This window comes from Saccopteryx leptura, chromosome 3 (genome assembly GCF_036850995.1).
Source record: "Saccopteryx leptura isolate mSacLep1 chromosome 3, mSacLep1_pri_phased_curated, whole genome shotgun sequence".
NCBI classification, from domain to species: Eukaryota; Metazoa; Chordata; class Mammalia; order Chiroptera; family Emballonuridae; genus Saccopteryx; species Saccopteryx leptura.
The window spans coordinates 177,858,997-177,876,656 of NC_089505.1; the positions used below are offsets into that span (position 1 = coordinate 177,858,997).

Consider the following 17,660-nt stretch of genomic DNA (forward strand, 5'->3'; position numbering starts at 1 on the left):
CATATTCATGAAGGTTTTCAAAGAAAATTAGAAATTCTAACATGTCAACCTATATTGAAGGGATTAATGGGTAATTTATCGCAATTAAATCCTATTGAATATATTAAAGGATTTTGGGGATCCACTGAAAGACTTTTTATAATAATATTAATTCTATGTTTTCTTTTATATATAATCTGTCGACAAATCAAAGCAAGAGAAATAAGGGATGAATGACAGAAGGCTGTGTTTTCTGTAGTGCTTCATAACATTCAGCATAAACAAAAAGGGGGAAACGTAGTGGAATAACCCATTGCATGGCCTTGGATGGGAACACAGCCAACAAGAAAGGAATGTTTTGCCAATAGTATTGTTTTGTGACTTGAAGGCATGTCACGGAAACAGGTCTATGTGACTGAAGGCAGTTGCTGGGCTTTTTCTCAGTAAAACATTCTCATAAGATTTCTGTACTTCCAAGGTTATCCCTTGAGATAAAGAGAGGAATGTTGTGGAAACCATAGAAGCAATAGCAATTAATGCCTTTTGATATTATGTTGTTATTAAGCTATTATGCAGGTGTACTCCATGTATCTTTAAGTAAAAGTTACGCTTGATGTTATGCCAATTTCTCAGTAAACAAGCTTTTTGAAGTCTTGTGAATAAAAATAGGACACAGCGCGAACTCGGCACCATTTGCCTGAGCAAGCGGTGGTCCTTTGCTAGTCCATGATGATTTTGTTTGCTGATCTCTCTCTCTCTGTGCCCCCGACTCACAACAACATTTGACCTTTTGTCAGCATATTTTTTTCTTTTGCTTAATTTGGGATTGTTTTCTTCTATCTGTCTTGTGCCTTAGGATGAAAGCTTAGGTCATCAATTTAAGACTTTTTTTAAAAAGGCATCCGATGTTATTAATTTTTCTCTAAGCACTACTTAGCTTCATACCACAAATTTTGTTATTTTTCATTTAAAAAAAATGAAATTCTAAGTAAGTGAATAAATAAATCCAATTCAACAAGCTATTTTATTTTTTTTATTTTTACTGTAGCCCATAGATAACTTTTGAGTGCATTGCATAGTTTCTAAATATAATACTTGGAGATTTTTCCAGATATCATTATATTAGTGTTTTCTAATTTAATTCAATTGAGGTCAGAATAAAAATTTTGTATGATTTATATCATTTTAAATGTATTGAGACTTAATGGCTCTACATATGTTCTATCTTGTGGCCATAAAAGAATATGTGTCTTGAAAACTGGCCTGTGTCTTGAAAAGAATGTGTGCCTGACTTGCAGGGGCGCAGTGGGTAAGGCATCAGTCTGGAACACAGAGGTCACCGATTCAAAGCCCCTGGCTTGCCCAGTCAAGGCACATGTGGGAAGTAACTGCTAGTTAGTGCTTCCCGTTCCTCCTTCTCCCTGTCTTTCTCATTCTCTCCCTCTCTCTTCTCTCTAAATCAGTAAAATAAAATCTAAAAAAAAGAAAGAAAGAATGTGTATTCTACTATTGTTGGGTAAAGTGTCCCATAAAGGTCATCATTTAGGTGGATTTGATTTCTAGTGTTGCTCATTCTATATTTGCTGATTTTCTGTCTACTTGTTCTATCACTTATTGACTGATCCATGTTATCACCTCTGACTGTAATGCTGGGTTTATCTACTTCTCCTTTCAGTTTCATCGGTTTTGCTCAATGTGTTTTGACCCTCTGTTATGTTCGTAAATAAACAAAAATGGGTTTTGGACAAAATCTATAATTCTTTACAACTCTGTGTTGGCGAGGATGGGAGTGCTGGTGATGTAGAAGGAAGAATAATGCACCTGTCTGGTGTCTGTGCCTTCATGCCGTGACCAGCACGGGGAAGTGAAGACCTGAGTGGGGGTGATGGAGGATTAAGAAAAACACAGAGATATAGATAGATTTCGGCCAGATGGGACAGTGTGCTCTAATGGAGACACAATGGCCTGACCCTGGAAGACTTGTCTATTTTATAGGCTTAAACAAGACGGGATTGTGCTGGGGGTGGAGGTGATAACTATGTAACGCTCTGTCCTACAAGCACATCAGGACATCCTGAGCCCGTGGTAGCACTGTGTGCTTGCCGCCCTGCTTCTGGTGTCAATACCACGAACAGCCTTCAAGTTGTTTCAGTGACCTTGCCCTGTCAGGTCACTCCAGGCCCAGCAGGGCCCTTCCTCTGCTCCCAGCTGCACCTAGGCCGGACCCATTCAAATGCAGTGGCTCTCTGCACCTTCCGGTGTTTATGTGAGTTGTTGGGCCAGGATGCTATAGTCAGGACCAGCCTCAGGCTAATGATTTTCCAGACTAAGTCTGTGTTTAGGGCCCATTATTTTTGTCATTTTCCACAGAGCCCAGAGTTCTCATGGTCTTTCTTCCACTCGTATTGTTCTCAGATCGTTAATCCTGCAAAGATTGAGTGACTAATCTTCCCTGAGATATAAATGGTAACCCAAAACTATTATTCTGTAGTAAACATCGTTCTTTTAAAGAATACTAAGGTAAGAGGATGCAATTTAGCCATGGGATTTCAGGCATTAGCCAAGGACATGCAGTGTCTCCGGCGGCAAAGGAGCTGGACTCCTCCAGGAACACAATCAGCATTTCTACTTGGTCTCAACCAGCCTGGGTTCAGGAACAAGCGCTCAGTGTCTTCCAAGTTTACACTATTAAGAACTATTTAAGAATCTCCCAATGTTTTTTGCCACTAGAAAAATAAAACATGCCTTTTTGCTTTGTGTTGGAAATCTAAAAGGCTATGTACTCTTTCTGCTCTCCAAAAAAATTCAGTTCCAACCAAATTCCTGACAACACACAACCCTGAACCTGAATGTGAAATTTCATGACCATTGCTTTCCCCCAGTATAAATGCATATTTGGCCACAGGCTTCGCAGGTAACATTTTAAAAAATCAACAGATATTTGTCCTATAATGCTTTAATTTAAATCAAAGTTGAAATGCAATAATGGCAGTGAAACGTCAACTTCTTATCTTATAATTAAGCCTGATGAGTCTATCACAATTGCTACTGCCTGATAATTTAAGAACATAAAGGGACTTTATTCTGTGTAGGAGAAACAGAATACAGAGAGCTTTGCTGAAGTTATAGAAACAAGGAAAAGAAAGAGATATGAAGTCAGCAAAGAAATTGTTGCCAGGCAACATGTTTGGTTGTCAAAGAGATAGAGCCATATTCAATAATAAGCCTTGAACAATAGTTGATAATAGTTCATAAATGTCTGCACTAGAAAATATCTGTCATAAGTGGGTTAAGGCAAATACTTTTCCAAAGAACCAAAGGATGCAGCTCTCGCAGTTCATTCCATAAATATGAACCATCCTATAAACATAAGGCCCCAGGGTTCTGCATAATTGAGGAGTGTAGCATTTTTGCTAACTGGAACATTTTGTGGCTTTTTTTTATGGTTGTGAGGAGGGAGCAAGCCTCCCTCTTGTTTTGAGAGCAGAGAAACCAGAAGAATACAAGGAAAAGGGGCCAGCAGGGATAACTGAGTCTGCCAGTTATAAATTATCTACATTCTCTAAATAGTTGCTTAGAGCCACTTGCAATACAAAGTAAGAAGAGCAGGATCTGTATGTAGCTATGATCTGTGATCTAGAAACTCCCGGGAATCCTTAAACATAGAAATCACGTGCCCATTACTTAGATACTGTAAAGGAATATAACCTGTGAGAAAACACTAATTCGGAGAGCTCGCATTTTGGAGCTACTAGTCTCATGAGTTGCGCTGGCTACTAACAAATTCTCCTCCCTCCATTAATTAAGTTGTCTGAGTGTCTTATCCTCCATGGAGTCGCTCCTGCAACAGTTGTGCCTCAAGCTGTACATAATATTTTCACGCAGAATGATCAACTGCAGTCACAGGAATTACCCAAATTGTACCCAATATCTTGCTTTGCAAGCTTGAAAGAGTTTTGCTGGCTTGATGACACAGCAAGTGAATCCCATTCATAAACAGGACCATACTCAGGTGCAAAGGCTACAAGATACCAGGATTTGAAGATGCTTACAGAACACTGAGCTCACATTCTCTTTTTCCCCCAATGAGGAATGTGGTTTCTACAGTTGACATGCCAGTGCTCATCTCCTTTTGCCCTTCACGTCTATTCTAAATAAAACCTGACCCTATGTTGAAAGTCCTGTGCAGCTGAGCTCATTCTGTCATTTCCTTTGTTAAAAGACTCCCCAACAACAAAGACTCTGCCACTAGTACAAGACATTAATACAGTGGTTCCCAGGAGCATTAAGGCATCAACCTCAGCAATGATGTTCAAGACGTAGAGTAAACCTTACCGAGTTGTCTTGAACTCATCCCCATCTTACAATTATACTGAGTGCAGTGTGGTGGCTCAGTGCACAGACTTTGGAGCTATACACCATGTTTGAAACAACCAAAGTGTTCCTTTGTTAAGGATTGGATAAAGAAGATGTCGTACATATACACAATAGAATACTACTCAGCCATAAGAAAAGATGACATATTGTCATTTATGGCACCATGGATGGACCTTGAGAGCATTATACTGAGTGAAATAAGTAAATCAGAAAAAGCTAAAGAACTATATGATTTCACACATAGGTGGGATATAAAACTGAGACTCACGGACATAGTTAAAAGTGAAGTGGTTATCAGGGGGAGGGGCCTGTGGGGATAAGTGGGAGAAGGAGTAGAGAGAATATAGTGACAGAAAAGGATTTGACATTGGGTGATGGGCACACAACAAAATCAACAGTTCAAATGCTATAGAAATGTTTACCTGGAACCTATGTACTCTTGTTGATCAATGTCATCCCATTATATTTAATTTCATAGGTAAGAAAAATTGGCTGAGATTCACAGCTGAAGGTGACAACAGAACACTAACAGTGAAAGACAAGAATGTCTTAGAATGGCTTGGAAAGCATTTCTCAGCCCTCTGCATGAAACTCAATGACTTCAGCTTATGACAAATCAGGGCTTTGAGGCATGACTCCTTGTTCTTGAGATCCAAGGCTGATTACTCGTTCTCATCTCTAGAATGAAGACAACACCACCTATTTTATGAGCCTGGTGTTAATACAAATGTCATGTTTAGAGCTCCAGGGCTGGCTCAGTGTCAGTCCTCATTAAGCTTCAGCAAGTCTTTTCCTGCCCTAAGCTGGAAGAGTAGCTACGGTCAGATGAGAATTCGGGATTACCATGTTACGGCTTATTTCTGAGTAAGGAAGAATTTGATATGGCAAGAACATGGCAGTAATCTGTTTAAAGAAACAGACCAATGTGGAAACCACATTTGATTTAACTTTGGTGATTTTATAAGCACTCAATTTTGTGATTTTGTGATATCCAACCAGATTCTCCTATCTATCCTCCAGATGGGCTGTCACTTTCTCTAAGGCAGTGTTTCTGGTATATCAAAATTCTGAAGCTATTTGGAAGCCAGTCCTCCCAAACTGTGACTTCACAAAATCTGGCTGCCTTCCATATCTATTTTTAGTGGTGAAGAAGGAAACTTGATGGAGGTCAGGAGCCTTTATCAGGAAACACACAAAAAGCTGGTTAACAGTAAGATCTTTGCACCCCCTCTCTGCTTACAGTCTCTCCTACACTATTATTCTCTTTGCAGTTTCTTGACATCTTTTATGATAAGACACCTACTTCTCGACTCCTTCTGATCACACACAATCTACACATCGGGCAGGATAAAGAATAAAAAAGGGAAGGCAGATTTTCACTAGGTGGCTCTTCAGTAAGTTGAAAACTGTAGGGCTGTAATAAAATACTAATTCTGTAAACAAAGGGCCGGAAACATTGACCAAAGCAAATTTATCTTCATAACGGGACCCTTAGTTGAGCTGTTCTTCTGTATTTCAATATTCTAAGCCCCTCCCTTCAACAGTCACAGTGTCTCTCAATGCTTCCAGAAGTCTATCTGTGAAACTATAGTATTATACATTTTCCCATGGCTATCAAAAGAGTTTAGCAATTCCACAGAGTATTATATTGTCAAGAATCTCCACATCTTATGGATGCATTCAAAACAATCACTGAAAGCATTCCATATAAAAAGAGGAAAATCGATACCCATTCCAAAGGTAATACGTATAAACAGCCAACAGTGCTGACCAAATGAAGAAAATAAAACATCTGTTCTGGGATGGTAGTTTTATTGCTAAAGATAGATGAAAACTATCACCATTGAAAGTGCAGGTAATAAAGCTCTGAGCTTGGCTTTGCATTTATTTCCACGGTCTCTAAGGGGAAGAAAGCCTGCCTAAAAACAGGATGTTATTTGAGGGATTGTGTCGAATGAAGAAAATGAATGGATGGTCGACCATAAAATTTTCTTCTGGCATCAGCATGCAGAAGACAGCGATACCTGCTGTGGCGGCAGCCGCCTCAGTGCCCTCCTCATTCACTTCCACAAAAGATTTGTGGACAATTTTTGATATAGAAAGATCTCTGGATCCTGACATGCCTGACAGATCGGCCTTGCTAGTAAAGAGATCCTCTATACCCAGGCGGGCTAGGTGGGAGTTAAGATTGTAGCTCTCTTCCAGCTTGAACCTGGGCAAGTGGACATTGACGTCAATAAGATCCAGATTCTCAGGGTTTGTCCACTCATGCAGTTTTTCCAAAGTCAGTTGTGCCTCAATCTGTAATTAGAATGGGCAAAAAGAAGAGGTGTGGGAACAATGTCACATAAGCAAGGTAATAAAGAACTATTTAAATAAACAAACTCATAGGATTAGCTGCTACTTAGCTTCCTTCATGTTTTGTGCCAAAACAGATTCCACTTGCAGGATTTCATTTCTTTTCAGCAACCAGTGATAATAAAACAGAACTATGTTCCGACCATCAAGGGTCCAAGTGACAGAAACTTTGGACATCGGATCCACCAACTGTCTTCCATCCACTCATCCATCCAGCTTTCCTCAACCTCTGCCACACTGGATTACTGTGATAGGCCATGATGGCTATTATTACTTTAATTGCTTGAGTGGTGCAAGGGAAAGTTTTAAAGTTTTCTTCTATTTATTCTGAATTCTAGTGATCACTGTGGTTTTCTGTGAATTCACAGTGCTAAAGTAATCTCTAATAAATTTAGCTCCTAAGTAAAAATAGAAAAGGGCCTAATTCCTCCTCTAAAATGGGTGGGGGTACCTCCCTTATAGCACTGTTGTTGCATGATTAAATAAGTTAATGCATATAAAGCACCCGCATACAATAAGTGCTACATAAATGTCAGCTATATTATTACTGTTAGTACTAAATGGAAAAGTTAAACTTAGGCCTTCAGAGTAGCAAACGCCAATAGGCTAACTCACAAAGGAATGACAATGAATTGGAAAGGAAAGTCAACTAACATCAGTAGTCACATAACAAGCACCTAGCACACAACATCCACCAAGGCAGAACAAATCAGGAGGAAACATGAAGCATGAGCACAGAGCCATTACCTGCTTCAGACCTGTGGCCTCATCCTCAATGTCATCTGGCAGCAGGATAACCATGCTGAGCTCCTTGCCTTGGTAAGGCAGTTCCAGAACACGGCACTTAAGGTCTTTGATGTAGCCAAAAGGAAATTTCTTCTTCTGATACATCATTTTTACTGTTTTTGTGTCTTTCTGAACAGTTAAAAAAAAAACCAAAACCACAAGTTATGCACATCATTATCACATTCTTTGGGAGCAAAGAGCAGTTTTATAATTACATTACCTCAACCTCACCTTATTTATTCTTTTTGTGTGTGTGTGTGTGTGGCAGAGACAGAGTGTCAGAGAGAGGGACAGATAGGGACAGACAGACAGGAAGGGAGAGAGATGAGAAACATCAATTCTTCGAGTGGTTCCTTAGTTGTTCATTGATTGATTTCTCATATGTGCCTTGACCGGGGGCTACAGCACGCCGAGTGACCCCTTGCTTGAGCCAGCGGCCTTGGGTTCACGCTGGTGAGCCTTGCTCAAACCAGATAAACCCATGCTCAAGCTGGCAACCTCGGGGTCTTGAACCTGGGTCCTCCAAATCCCAGTCTGACACTCTATCCACTGCGCCACCGCCTGGTAGGTTCAACCTCACCTTATTCAATCTGAATGGTGCATCGGTAGTGGCTTCTTTGCTGAATTTCTCCTGCCAGTTTCCTTTGAAATAGATGGCATTAACTAGCACAAGTTTAGTCATATTATCAACCACACCTGCGGCCAACAATTCTGGAATTTTCCCTACAGAGATAAAGTAAATTTTTTTAAAAATTCACATACAACTATTCCATTTCTTTTCATCCCCCCCTTTTTTAAGTGAGAGGAGGGGAGACAGACAAACTCCTGTATGTGCCCTGACCAGGATTCATCCAGCAATCCCCCCCCCTCCCCCAGGCAGATACTGGAATCAACCCAGCTATCCTCAGTGCCTGAGGCCAAAGCTTGGACCAGTGGAGCCACTGGTTGAGGGAGGAGAGAGAAGGGAGAGAGGGAGGGGAAAAGAAGCAGATGGTCATTTCTCATGTGTGCCCAGACTGGGGATGAAACCCAGGAATCCATACACCAGGCCGACGCTCTATCCACTAAGCAAACCAGCCATGGCCCTGAATTCTAATTTGAACTGACATTTGATCAGCACTGAAATGCAATTCAAAGCTATACTTTTTACTTAATTTTCTTTAACATATTAAGTTAGGAAAGCCCTACCAACTAAAGAGCTCAAGGGCTAAAAACAGGAAAATTCTTTTCTGGAGTGTATGAAAAAATAATGAGCCTTATTTTGTGAATGGCCACTCTGTTCCAGGCATTAAAAAATACTCCTTATCAAAAATGATTTTAGGCACTAGTGAATAAATAACTTCTTCAATTCCTCCAACCAGAAGCTACTCTCACAAAAAAGATTTTAACAAATATCCAAAGGGTAGGCAGGACAGTTTCCCCACCGAAACACAAGCTTCCCCTGTGACCACAGTGTGGCCATGAATAATTTCTTATATGGGAGACAGGTGTTCAGTAGGTGCCTGGACTTATTCCATGACTAGTTAGAGGGAACTGCTGTGGAGAAACAGCTGACAGAGAGTCAGTCCCACCTACCACCCTGATTCCTTGGACAAGATGTTGGCCAAGGTATCTGTGGCCATAGCAGTTTGTGTCAAAAATACTCTTTTCCATAATTTGAGCCAGGCTGGGTTTTCTTCAAAACTTTATCATTTTATTCTACATTCAATGTTAGTTATAATTTTAAAATGTAGTTTTAGGAACTTACTGGAGGAGAAAATAGTTAGTTGCTTCAGTGCAATCATGTTGAATTTTCCACTTCGAGGAATTTTTACATTTGAAAGTTGTCTGGCACTAGGCAGGGGCAGAGTTTACCTCCAGGGTCAGGATCAGGACAGAGGAAAAGGGCCAGAAATCGTTTGCAGGTTGAGAAGGTGGAACGAGGGAGAGAAAGATGAGTGTGTTAAGGACTGCATTGGGCCCATTCTCTTACCTTCTGTCTGTCCTTTGACCCACTCATTTATCACCTTTCTTGCATCTTCAGAGGTATGCTGAAAATCCACACTGGCCAACTCAGCACCATACATTTTCTGAGTTGAAGCTAAGAACTCCTATTTAGAAAAGGAAAGAAAGAAAACATCCTGAATAACTCCTACTACATACAAAAACGGTCTTCTAAAATCCTTAAAAGGAATATAATAAATTGTCCTTTAATGCATAAATTTCATTGTAACAAAAAATTCTAACTCTTGTACTTTTTGCATTTTGGTAAAAAAAAAAAAACCCTTAACATTAAATATACCATCTTAACCATTTTTAATTGTATAGTTCAGTAGTTTTGGTGTTGCTTAAAATTTCCCAATTCTTTTCCAACTTTGACTAATGTTTTCATAGATAACTGTATACTGGTTGTTTTTGGAAATGCATTATGGAATTCATTCTTGCTTTAGTAAAACCACCATCTTTTCACTGTGAAAACTATAAAATTAAAAATCATATCATATGTTCTTATTTTGTATCATTTTTCTGAATACTTATAGAAATTAAGACTGACTTCTGTGACCTGATTTGTGCTGAAAAAAAGGTCTGCAGTGAGTCTTAGCACATGAATGTAAAGTACTTACAGGAAGGAAATTATAGGTTTTCTCTCCATATAACCTATTAGCAAGTTTCAGAATATAGGGATTTCCATGCTTGTTGATATCAGCATTCAGACTCTGAAATCTTGAATGAATTTCCTCAACTGTATCGAAATACAGACCCTAAAATGAAGAAAACATTCTTTTTATAACAATTTACATATTTTGCAACTGATTTCTTGGCATTTGCTTCCACCAAATTAAGATAATGTGTTTTTATTACTAATTATTGATAATTCCTAGCCCAATCTTTTATTAATTTCTCACTGGAGAACAAATAGCAGGGAATCTAAAGTGTAGGCTCTGTGAGTGTTAGGTTTGGGTCCAAGGCCCCTAAAAACTCGAACTCCTCTCACCCAAACTCCAGCTGGGCAACTTCCTCCTTAAAGGAGCTCCCACATCTGAAGCCCCCCCCCCCCTTTAAGCAAATCCCTTAACCCTAGATACCGTATTTCCCCATGTATAAGAAAATACCATGTATAAGGCACACCTTAATTTTGGGGCCCGTAATTTGAAAAAAAAATTATTACATAAAGTATTGAAACTCAAGTTTTATTCATCATAAAATGTATACAACTCATCACTTTCAAAACTCCCATCTATTAGTAGCTTGTCCTCATCTGTGTTTGATGACGATTCAGTCCACAACACTGAGTGCAAAAACAAGCGCAAAAAAAAGGAAATGTGAGTAAAAAACACTACAACCACTATTTAAGATGCACCCAATTTTAGACCCCAAATTTTTCGGGAAAAGGTGCATTTTATACATGGGAAATATGGTATAATAGATCTGGGAAGTGTCCTCAGGCAAGGCACTGGAGAGAAGCCCAAGGGTTGAGAAAAGGAGACAGTCTGTGAGGAGGCCAGAGATCAGAATATGCTAATCTGAACCTACCAGGCGCACCAACCCCCAGGTCAGCAAATGCCTGTAACACCAACAGCCTTCTCTCTTGCTGAGGGCTGATGCCACTTGAGCCTCAGCCCATCTGTCTGTTGTCAGGTGCATGGATAGAGTTCTTTAAAAACTTACCAGGCCTCGCATGTCTCCTTTGGCTAGCCTAACAGCGAGACAATTCCATTAGAAGCAGTTTTCACATCACTTTCTGTTACAAATTATAGTTCCTCAAATATGAGTGGTTAATAAGCTAAATAGTTATACATACATGCCTGCTTTATCTTTTTTCCCCAAAGAAAATTATAAATGGTCGTTCATACGTAAACTCTGTATCAAATACAGTTTTACTGAAAAGTACTCAGAAATAAACAGGAAAATAAGGATCATCGCCCGGAAAGGCCCTGGCACGGGCGCAGCGCCCTGCACACGGCGGAGGGCCCAGAGTCCTCAGCCCGGGCTCCCTCCCTTTCCTCGCAGGGCAGCCACTGCGCGGCGGCGGGACAGGCGCCGCCTTTGCTCCAGCCGCTTACCCCACGCCGCCTGCCGGCTCCGGCCGCCCACCCCCAGTGGGTCCCCGCGCCAGTAGCCCTGCACGACTCAGACGCCGCTGGCAGCCGGCCGGACCGGGCAGAGCAGCGGTGCGGGGCGGCTGCGGCAGAGAACGGCTGCCCGGCACACTGCTGCTGACGGCCCTGGGAAAGCCTACAGAGGATCCACACGCTTTAGAACACGCCCCAGGGGTGGTCACGCATTTAACCACAGAGCGTGAGAACCACGCGTAGGGGGAGCTGTCCTAGGCCTCTTACTGGGGAAGAAGAAACAGTTGACCTCAGAGAGAGGCATTATGATTCTATTGCCGAAAAACAGGAAGGTCTTACAAAGCCTGGACCTGGAATGCTGAGGTGGCCGGTTGAAAACACCGGGCTTGCCTGGTCAAGGCACATATGGGAGTTGATGCTTTCTGCTCTCCCCTTTTCAATCTCTCTCCCCACCCCCTCTAAAATGAATAAATAAAATTTAAAAAAGAAAAGAAAAACAGACAGGTCTTGATATGAAAATTCAAAGAGTTAGCATTACAGGAAGAGAAGCTCAGACTGGGAAGAAGCTCTCTTCGCTGCAGTGGGAAGCAGCCAGGGAGCAAAGTAGCGAAAGGCCCGGGAGGAAGGCCGAGCGCAGGTGCAGGATGCCCCTCCACGGTGCCCAACGGTGCCCAACGACTAGGACCAGAAGACGGCTCTGGTCTTCTGAAATAGAAAGTCCCAGTGTGTAAAGTGTTTCTAAGTAGTAGAGCCTCATCAGATGCCACAGTGTTGACACCAGAAACAGAAAGCTGTCATGATTTAATGACTACAACTACTACATCAACTAGTGGCAAGGATCAGCATATCCTTAGATCTGGCGTGGGAGGATGAAGAGGGAAGGCATTCGAATGCTTCCAGTGAGAGAGTGTTCTAAGAGGGGCAAGACATTTCCCCGGCAGCGCGCCTGCCCCCCTGTAGCAGCAAAGAGGCCCCGAGTCACCCTGCATCCGCCTCTGGGTACCCTTAAGGGCAGGAGGGGGAGAGCGATTTCGCGAGTGCGGCCCTGGATGATAATTACAATTCTGAGTACTCTGGATTTGTAAGCCCTATACTAAACTGTCTGGTTCTGGCATGAAGCAGTTCGATGGTGGAGATCAATAGAAAGAAAAGGGTAAAATTTTGTGACCCTGCTCAGCAGTCACCACCAAATGCTAAAAACCAACCAGAATGTATATGTTGCTGTGCTGAGCCTTTTCCCTAACGAGGCAGAAACCATGTTGTAAATGGTATTAGAAACGATGAAGGGTGTATCTGAATTGCTTCAGAATTTTAAGTGCCATTTCCTTCTGGTTTTTTAAGTCCCATCTGCCTTCTGTTTTTTCAAAAACAATTTAATGGTTCTGTCGTGTTATCCATTACATTTATCTTAACTCCTTTGTGGAATTCCTGTTTACTATTTGTAGATTTTTCTTTTTAAAATAGTTTATTAGTTTTACTTAGCACATTTTTTTGCAAGTTTATTTCATTAGCTACCTAAGAAAATACTAAGGTGTTTGTGTTAATGCTCAGGAGGCATGAGGGAGCCTGAGGATGGACCACCACATTCAGATTTAGAACAATGTTCTCTTCCCAGTGTTAATATTCCTACGACTTGCTTAACCTTTCCTATCTAGTAGTAAGCACAATTAATTTTACTAGATGACCCTGAAGAAATGCTCAAGTATCATTTTCTTTTTACACTTACTGCATAACCAAGTATGATAATGTCAATTCAGTCTGAAACAAAGGACATGATATGAAAAAATAAGCTTTCAGTTTGGACACTTACTGTTGGTATTCAAAAGTAATATTAAAGAAAATAAATATACTTAGGTATTTCCTTTCCTTTTATGTGCACTGTAAATGAATGTTGACTTTCAATTAATTGATATATTAAATAACCAGGTGTCATTTTTAAAAATTTTATATTTCCAATGGCTAGTTTTAGAAAGCTTTTTACACACTATACTCTCTGTTCATGATTTCGTAAGAAAAGAAAACCTAAAAAGTTAATACAGGTATTTCAGTCTGACCAGGTGGTGGTGCAGTGGATAGAGCGTTGGACTGGGCTGTGGAGGACCCAGGTTCGAGACCCTGAGGTTGCCAGACCCTGAGGTTGCCAAAACCTCTGGATTTCGAACCTAGGTCCTCTGTGTCCCAGTCCAACGCTCTATCCACTGCGCCATGGCCTGGTCAGGCCCTAATTGCTTGTCTTGATTTTGCTGAGGATTGATATGACTTTAGTAAGCGAACTTTTGATTTTTTTCCTTAGTGTTACTTTTTTGTGCTTTTCTTTTTCTTGTGACAATGACAGTGCATGTTCCTAAAAATATAGGAAGGTCCAGATGTAAATAGTAACTTAAAGTTCTTGCTATACTTAAACAAAAATCTTGTGGTCCTTTCAATATTTGAACTGCTAGGAAATGACATCTACAGTTTTATCTCTCTTTTTTTATCTGATAGAAATATGATGCTTTAAATATGTAAACATATTAGGTAATGTTATTATTTATGTCTGTCAACATAATTTGAATTGTTGCTATGTCATGGATAATAGTTTAAAGGTAATCTATATTCACATTGCCTGTGTTATGCTTTTGAAAGTTTGTGTACATCAGATGTATATTTTTGGTTTGGCATAGCTACTCTTCTAAATTTTTTGGCATTTTGTTCATAAAGAACTTTTAAAGGAATGGTAACTTCTTAAGGATTGTGAATAAACACATTTGTACATTTAAAAAAGGACTCATCATCTATGCAGGAACACAAATATATTACAGACAGAGGGATTTTTAAAATTACACTATCAGCATTGGTAACTCATTTAAAAATAATGTCTATAAACTTCATATTTAGCAAAAGTTTAATTCTCATGTTATGAATCAAGCATCCATTTATGGTTTTATGAGGACTGGACTGGTTCCTTATTTTAACACACAAAGAACAAACCTATACAATGTACAAAGTCCAATTACTCAGCGAGTTATGAAATGTTTGAATAGTTGCTAGGATCAATCTTTTAATGAAAATGCAGGGGAACCTTTAAAAATACTCTTTGCTAAGGTAATAAAGTCCTTGGAAAACCTTAAAATAGAAGCTGATATTACCCTGCAAGAAGCAACTAACAGTTGGTACCAGGGGTTAAAATAAAAAGTGGAGTTTGGAAACCTTTAAAATGCTGTCATATCTGCAGTGATAAAGACGGTTGGTTTTTCACAAAACCAGTAGTTAGAAAACTGATACTTTAGAAAGACCTTCACTTTGGCCACTCCTTTCCCCTACATTTCAAAGAGAACCCGAGTTCCCCTCTCAGAATTAAAGAGCACGTAGCACAGAAATGCCCTCCACACCCACTGATGCCAAGTGGAAGGAAGGGCATTACTGCTTCTTCTCCTGTTGTGAGAGTGGCTGGCCATACCACCCAGGGCTTGGTTCTTTCTATGCAGCAGCCACACCTCACCACTCTCCTCCCCTTGAAGGGCCCTCCTGCTCACACACAGGCACTTGGTGCCAGGCACAGGGCTACTTTTCAGGCGAACAGAATCACAAGGTCCCCTGTTCCCTCAAAAAGGCAACAGGCCCTGGCCGGTTGGCTCAGCGGTAGAGGGTCGGCCTGGTGTGCGGGGGACCTGGGTTCGATTCCCGGCCAGGGCACATAGGAGAAGCGCCCATCTGCTTCTCCACCCCCTCCCCATCCCCCTCCTTCCTCTCTGTCTCTCTCTTCCCCTCCCGCAGCCAAGGCTCCATTGGAGCAAAGATGTCCCGGGCGCTGGGGATGGCTCCTTGGCCTCTGCCCCAGGCGCTAGAGTGGCTCTGGTCGGCAAAGCAACGCCCCGGAGGGGCAGAGCATCGCCCCCTGGTGGGCAGAGCGTCGCCCCTGGTGGGCGTGCCGGGTGGATCCCGGTCGGGCGGATCCCAGTCAGGCGCATGCGGGAGTCTGTCTGACTGTCTCTCCCCGTTTCCAGCTTCAGAAAAATACACACACACACACACACACACACACACACACAAAAAGGCAACAGCACCGACTTCTCCATGTTGGTGGGTTTCCTATGTATCATTTGTGCTTACAAGTAGCAGTATATAACAGGCATTATTTATAAGTAGTGGGGTCACATGCAAAGCAGAAACTGGAAAATCTAGTCAGGAAGGAAATGCTGTCAAAGATTTGCCCACTAGAACAGAAGCAGCACCATACACAGATTTTTGTAGCTTTCTTCACTGCTGTATTCTCAGCCTAACGGAAAACATGGCCTGGCACACAGTATATGCACAGTAAAAACTCGATGGTGAATGAAAACCTGCATAAAAATGAATTGTTCTTGGGGCTTTTCTGAAAGTGTGGCCTCATAACGAATAGTTGTAGAACACAGAAGGGCGGTTTTTAAACACGCTGGAAGAACTCAGAGGCACAACATTCTAGTACAGGCTTGCAAGGAAACCAGACTGTGTGTGTTTGTTTCTGCTGACCTTGGACATCTGTGCCGCAGTAGTGCCTCTCGCCCCCAGAGAGACCATGGCCAGCGCTGAAGAAATGCTTATGGGAGAGATGAAGATGTTTCCAGTAGGCTCATTCTCACTCAGGGTGCGGAAGAGGTCCACTGCAAAGCGAGTGTTTGCCGTGCTCAGCTGCTCCATGGTGAAGGCTACAACACACAACAGAGGCCCAAGAACCCAGTGAATTAGGCAATGACATTTCTCCATGTCTTCCTCCCTGAAACACCCTGAAACTTGAACTTTCTCTTCTTTTGTTCTTTTTTCAGGAGGGCAGTAACTCTGTCTCAGGGGCACAAATGTGGGAACTAGGGGTAACTGCCCAAGGATCCATCAGCGACCCAGGTTCAGGACCCAGGGTATCCCAGGGACTCTGGCCTTGCAGACACAGCAGCCAGGACTGGGCCTTTCCCACTACCTTTGGGAGCACACACATTTCCCACCCTTTACCTGATATAAGAATGTTTCTGTTAGAAAATCATAGCCACCTACTACACATTAAAGCAAATTCCAGCGAAGTGATATGATTCTCATTTTCAAGATTCAGTTGCTAAAGTTTAGAGAATTTCAGTAGCCCAAGTCCCATAGCTGGTAATGGATATGAGAGTTTGAAAACCCAACACAGGTCCCGGGGTCAGATGGCTCAGCACACCAGGAAGACAGTGACAAGTATCCTCTCTGACACTCCTTCACAGTGTGGGAGACCCGGTCTTCCACCTCAGCTCAACCGCCTGTTTACCAATCGTGACTTCCCTCTGAGCTGTAGTTGCCCCACATACAGGCAAGGAAGAATAATCGTTGTGCTGGCAGCTTCGCGGGTAAGTTAGAGACTTAGATCTTATTGTTGTTGGCTAATTTCCAGGATCGCTTGGGCCCCCTCTGCCTCCCTCCCTCCCTCCCTCCCGCCATCCCAGCAATGAGAAGCGGGTTGGGCCCGCTCTGCATAGAAACGGTCACAAACAGCACAGGGAGGAAGGAGTTTTGGAAAGGAAAATAAATTCCGATATCAGGCTTCATCTCTGGCTTCCAGCCACAAGGCCTGGACCTCCGCCCCTCGTTCCCCCCGCAGAGCACCGGAGGTCGCCGGTGGGGCGAGGCGCACAGTTGGGACTGCACGCCTCGGGCGCGGGTGGGCGGCGCAGGAAGCAGTCTGGAGAACAAGCAGGGCTGCCCTGAGTCCAGGGCGGTGCTGGGCCGAGGCAGCTCGCAGATTCCAGCCCGTGCAGCCGTCTCCTGCCCTCCCGGCCCAGTCCTGCTTCCTTCCCTGATGGGCCTCTGGCCACAGCCTTACCCGCTGCTCGCTGCGTGGGCTGGGCGGAACTGGGGAATCTGGCAATGAGTCCAGCGCAGGTAGCGCCCTTATATCGTTGCAGAAGGCTGGAAGGCGGGTGCGGGTGGCCAGGGTGTGGGTGGCCAGGGTGTGGAAGGTGCTGGGCGTGGCTGGCGGGGGGCAGGCGGGGCGAGGGCAGCATTGACCCTTCCCTCTAGATATCTTCTTGGGAGTCTGCGCATTGCCGTGCGGAAGCCTATGTGAGGGTGGACTCCATGCAGTAGTACCCTATTCAGGGGATCAGCTCCTTTTGAGTCTGGGCA

General features: G+C 42.6%; 1 protein-coding gene and 1 pseudogene across 2 annotated transcripts; one reads left to right on the forward strand and one right to left on the reverse strand.

Annotated features, from left to right (window-relative positions):
* Nucleotides 1-6,151: 6,151 nt before the first annotated feature.
* On the reverse strand, nt 6,152-17,494 carry SERPINB1 (serpin family B member 1). 2 transcript variants are annotated; one of them, XM_066376917.1, is made up of 7 exons: nt 17,359-17,494; nt 16,044-16,219; nt 10,104-10,241; nt 9,473-9,590; nt 8,081-8,223; nt 7,462-7,629; nt 6,152-6,657 (listed from the first exon to the last, which is right to left on the reverse strand). In XM_066376917.1, the coding sequence occupies exons 2-7, from the start codon at nt 16,209-16,211 to the stop codon at nt 6,256-6,258; spliced, it is 1,137 nt and encodes a 378-aa protein (XP_066233014.1). In that variant the 5' UTR covers nt 16,212-16,219; nt 17,359-17,494; the 3' UTR covers nt 6,152-6,255. The 2 variants fall into 2 exon arrangements, with proteins under 2 accessions (XP_066233014.1, XP_066233015.1); XM_066376918.1 differs by lacking the exon at nt 17,359-17,494 and adding an exon at nt 16,560-16,694.
* Nucleotides 10,748-12,669, forward strand: LOC136397313 (AP-1 complex-associated regulatory protein-like; annotated as a pseudogene).
* Nucleotides 17,495-17,660: the final 166 nt, after the last annotated feature.